Genomic DNA, 4878 nt, shown 5'->3' on the forward strand with positions numbered 1-4878 from the left:
AACTATTTCTGCTGTACCTGAGATGCTGATCGTGGAGTTTTCTGCCCTCTGAAGACGTGATGATGGGTTTGAGTAAAGGCTGTTACTCTCCCTGTGTCTTTGTGACCTTTCCCTGGGCTGAAATAGTTTACCCTGCCCAAAGCAGACCCTGCAGAGCCCCCGCCAGGTTCGCTCCGGGTGCAGGACGCATTGACACTGTGCCTGGCTCCCATGGCCGTGTGCGGCAAGGGGAGGTTTGGTGCGTGGCCCTTGCTGGGGGCACCAGCACACCGCTCCCTGTGCCACCCCCCATCGCTCAGCCTTAGCAGCCCTGAACCAAATCCCAGTGGTGGGCACAGGAGCCCTCCGGACTCCTCCTCAGGGCTCTGGGTGACGTCCCCCATCGCTCCTCTGCGCCACGCTCTGCTCCTGGGGGATGCGGTGGCCACGACCCCCAGCCCCGGCAGAGCTGCAGGAGGAGGCAGGAGGTCCCCCTGCCCACGGTGATGGCGGGTTAGTACGGTCCGGGGGTAACCATGGAAACTGTGTGGTTTTTTTTTTTTTCCCCCCCTCCATCCCTCCCTTTGCAGATGACTCGGGTGATGAGGAGCCCGCCTCGCAGTCAGACAAGAGCGAGCTGCACGGCACGTTGAAAACCCTCTCGAGTAAGCTGGAGGATCTGAGCACTTGCAATGACCTGATCGCGAAGCACGGGGCGGCCCTGCAGCGCTCGCTCAGCGAGCTGGAGAACCTGAAGCTACCGGCTGAGAGCGGCGAGAAGATCAAGGCGGAAAAAATCCGCATCACCTCCAATGCTATGATCAACGTAAGTGCTGCCGGCCGAGTCGCCGCGGTTGGAGGAGGCAGGGGGAGAAGCGTTTTTCTCCTCCTCTTCCTCCATCGTCCTCCTTCCCTCCGGCACGGCCCCGTTTTCTCCCCGTGTACCAGCTTTCTGCAAGAGCTGTGTGTTGGCTCGTGTTAGCACAGGGCTCGGTACCGGCTCAGCACCACGGCGAAGGGATGGGAAGTTGGGCAGATGCAGTCCGGGGAGCGGGCATGGGCGCCTGTATCCCCTGGAGACACGGATCTGCCACATCTTTACAGCGTCCTTTCCAGGGAGGCTGCTCCAAAGCAGGACATTATGGATGTAAAGCCAGGTAAAGTGGAGGCTTGGGGTGCAGGGGGGGTTTTGGCCGTTCCTGGGGGTGGCTCCCTGGCTGTACAACACTTCGGAGCCTGTTGCCTGCTGCGGATTCAGATCCACGTCCCCACATCGCTCCCGTCCTCATTGACTTCCATGAAGCTGCCCTTGTTTTACATGACCGGGGGATTTAACCCTCTCGGGGTCCGAGAGCTGTCTCGGGCCGGCTGTGCTCTCCCAGACCGGCTGGTCAGAGGTCGTGGGCTGGCACCGGCGCTGCTCCCTACCTTGTGCAGCGTGACGGTGCTTTCTGATTATTTCTTGGGTGGCTTCTGTTTGGGGTGTGGATCTGCCTCCGTCGCAGTGAGACAGCCCTTCCTGGGGAACCGTATTTTCCCTCGGGAGCTCTGGGGAGGGGAAGAGAGAGCAAAACTAAATAAAATATTTAAAGCAAAAAAACCCCAAAGCCTAACAGACTTGGAATAATATATGAAGGCAGAGCTTGGGGAATTGTGAATGGAGCAGTGCTGTCGCCGTGCTGTCCCAGCCCTGAGCAAAAGGAGGTTGTGTGTTGTTTTATGTGGGCTTTTAAAAAACAATAATAATCCACAGCGGGAGCCGAAGGGCTCTTAGGAGCCCCATGAGTGCAGCATCCTGCCTGTCCCCCCGCGCAGGATTTTGTAGCCGTGGGGGGACAGGGCTTCCTGAGAGGGGGTCTGGTGTTTGGGGGTGCCCGTGCAGCGCTCTCCCCGCGGAGAGTTTGTCGAAGTTGTCGGAGCAGGGATGGCAGCGTGTGGCGAGCGGTGCAAGGTGACGGCGGAGCCCTCGGCGCTGCCGGGAGCAGCGGAGGTTTTGCTATTAGAAGGCAGACTGGCGATGGGATGTGGGCAGGGAATTGCTGGGGAGAGGGTTTCTCCAGCAGCCTTTTGGGAAGAGAAGAGCAGAGCAATATGTGCTGCGTCCAGCCTAGAGCGCAGGAGGTTACAGTGGTTGTGCCGTGACAAAAGCGAGGCTGTCTGGACAGTGGGAAATAGCACAAAAACTGTTGTGCAGGGGAAAAACGTTGGAAACATGGTTTGTCCAAACCACTGAGCAGGTAAGAGGGGCCAGGGAGGAAGCGAGGCCCGTGGTTGCAGGTGGATGTCAGGGACCTGTCTTTAACAGCATCTTTTAGTACTTCAGCTCGTGGCTGGGTGTCTCGAGGAGATGTCTGAAGGGGAAGGGCTGTACCGGGGAAGACGCAGGACAGGAGCAGAGTGACAGCTCTGGGGCGGTGGTTGCAGCTCTCCCAGTCTGCTGAGGAACCTGTCATTTTGGGGGGAGGTGATGGACCTGGGGGCAGGGGGACACGGACCCCGACAAAGCAGCAACACTTTGCAGGTGGGGCGGATTAGAAAGGCAGGAGGAGGGTGAGCAGGGCAGGGTTGTGGGAGCCAGGAGAGAGGGGGACCCGTCACCTTTTCCTGCATGAATCCCTGGTTGCGCCTTGATTTATCCTTTTAGTATGGGGTGATGGAGCTGCTGCACGGACCCTGCCCGGGCAGTCTCGCATGGGGTGGGAAGCGGCTCTGTGCAGTGCAAAGGTCCCGAAATCTTCTGTATTGAAACATTAGCCATGGTTACAGGGGAGCACATGGAGTCAAGCCGTCTCCTGGCAGTAGGTGAAAATACACCCTGCTCCTGCCCACCTCGGTCCCCGCAGGCTTCTCAGGGCCGCATGTCCCATGGGAGCACAGGGTGCTTTCGGTGGGCTGGTAGTTCCTTGCAGGAGAAATTAAACTGCCCTTGCTTGCCAGCTTTTCCCTGGGGAGGTTACAGCCAGCAGCGAGGGGCTGGTGCCGGTGTGTGGATGCTCCACATCCACGCTCTGCCCCGGCCGCAGCACCAAACCTCGCTGATCCGCCCCACCGGGCACAGCCCACCCTGCCTCCCTGGGCATCACCTCTGCCCGCGCAGCAGAGATCCCCTTCTGCAGGAGATGCTGTGGCTCAGCTCCGCGGCTGGGGACGGTGACACGCAGCCCTGCTCGTTCGTTGCCGAGATTATGCTGGGTTCACTTCTTTTTCAGGTGCACCCCTGAGCAGTTTAGGGGGGTTCAGACCCACGAGCTGCCGGCTACAGCAGATCCCCAGGAGCCGTCTGCCCCTGCCGTCTTCCCGAGCAGTGCCAGGCTCACAGGAGCAGCCCTGGGCTCAGCACTTGGGCCCCACTCCTGGCTGGGACCTGTGTGGCCAGTGAGCCCTGGCCGGTGGGCAAGGGACTGGGCAGGGCAGGGCTGGGCTCTGCTGCCTGCAGCGGGAAGGGATGGATGCCCCCGGGCCGGTGCTTGGGGTTTCCATCCAGCCGCCTATGATCCGATGATGTAAATGTCCCTGGAGCTGCGGGGAGTGGCAGCAAGCAAGTAGAAATAAATAAATATGTATGTAAATGAAGGAGCTTCGCTGCGAAGGTGACCTCCTCGGTGCGTGCTCTGGGTGCCTGCCTCGGCCAACTCCGGGTGCTTCTGCTCCGGAGATCAGGAGGAGAAAGTGGCTCGGGCTGCCCCTGGGTGAGTGATGCTCGGGATGACGGAGGAAGGTTTGGACAGAGGTAGAGTGGGATGTGCTGGACCTTTCCATTACGGGTGAGGATCTAAAATGCGGAGAGACTGACTGTTGTAGGGCTCAAATTTAAGCCCAGACCTCTGCGAGCCCCCTGTTTGCTCTGCTCGCATCTGTACTTGGAAATCTCACTGGGTGAGACTCACGGCCGAGTTCAGCCTCACCGGGTCCAAGAGGCCTTGTGTCAGCGGGGCTGTGAGGAGCGAGGAGGAGGAGACGCAGAACAGCACGTCGCAATCTGCCGCGGGGGAGGAGTGGGAGGTACGTAAAAATAAGAAGCAACAAATTAAAGGGGATAATTAGAGGAGCAGAGACGAAGAGCGCTGTGCTGAATTACGTAGACTCGTCCAAAGAGCAGGGGAAGCTGCCGACTCATAATTCAGCAGCAGACAGCAGGCAGGAGGGCCGTGCGAACACGCCGAGGAAGCCAGTTTGGGCATCAGGAAGAGCTCACGGGGCTGTGGGTGGTGCTAGAAATAGGTTTTTGATGGGAATGGGGTTTGCCACCAGGAAGCTCGGAGGCGGCCGAACTGTGTGTGAGTGTGCAATAGCTGCGCTCTTCTTTTGGCCTGCTGTGCGCTTCCTTAAGGGACGTGAGCGTGGAGAGCAGCAGGGCTCGGCTTGGCCCTGTGCCGCTCCTGGGTTAGCTGGCGTTTTCCCTCGAGGTGTATGAGGAGCAGAGGTGGAGGAAGGCTCTGCCGGGCTGGCGTAGCCCAGGCAAGGAGGGGTGGGAGAGGCAGCTGGGGCAGGGCTGCGGTGCTGGGTGGGAGACGCCGAGTGGGCAAGGTTTGGTGAGGAGGGAGCCCTGCGCGGGCTGGTGGGGGGCAGGCGGTCCCAGGGCCCCGAAGGACTCCCAGCCTGCCCTTCGGAGAGGCCACTGCGCTAAAAAAAAACTCGGAGGATGCTGGCACCTGCTTGGAGCCAGACTGATTTCCCCACCTGGGTTTTCCTTTCCCACAGGAATGGATCTGTCTGGAGCACTGGCCTCCCAAGACATCAGCAAAGAGCATCCTTCAACCCTCAGCACTTGCAGGGAGGGTTTTTAATTATGTGAAACACAGTGCTTGACCCAGAAGTGAGATCGGTAACAGTATGTGCTGCTTCTTCTCCGGGGAAGGTGGCTGCGGGCAGTTTATCTCAACCTCTCCAGGATGCCCA

The 4878-nt window shown here is 59.5% G+C and overlaps 1 protein-coding gene across 1 annotated transcript in view; it reads left to right on the forward strand.

The window, feature by feature from the left end:
• Positions 1 to 485: 485 nt before the first annotated feature.
• The window catches only part of OSBP2 (oxysterol binding protein 2), a 30700-nt gene continuing 26307 nt past the window's right edge, over positions 486 to 4878 (forward strand). The window contains exons 1-2 of the mRNA XM_009698756.1: positions 486 to 492; positions 570 to 805. Coding sequence (XP_009697058.1) covers positions 486 to 492; positions 570 to 805 — 243 coding nt within the window. The remainder of the gene's footprint in view (positions 493 to 569; positions 806 to 4878) is intronic.

The sequence above is a fragment of the Cariama cristata genome, unplaced genomic scaffold (genome assembly GCF_000690535.1).
Source record: "Cariama cristata isolate BGI_N322 unplaced genomic scaffold, ASM69053v1 scaffold24124, whole genome shotgun sequence".
NCBI lineage: Eukaryota > Metazoa > Chordata > Aves > Cariamiformes > Cariamidae > Cariama > Cariama cristata.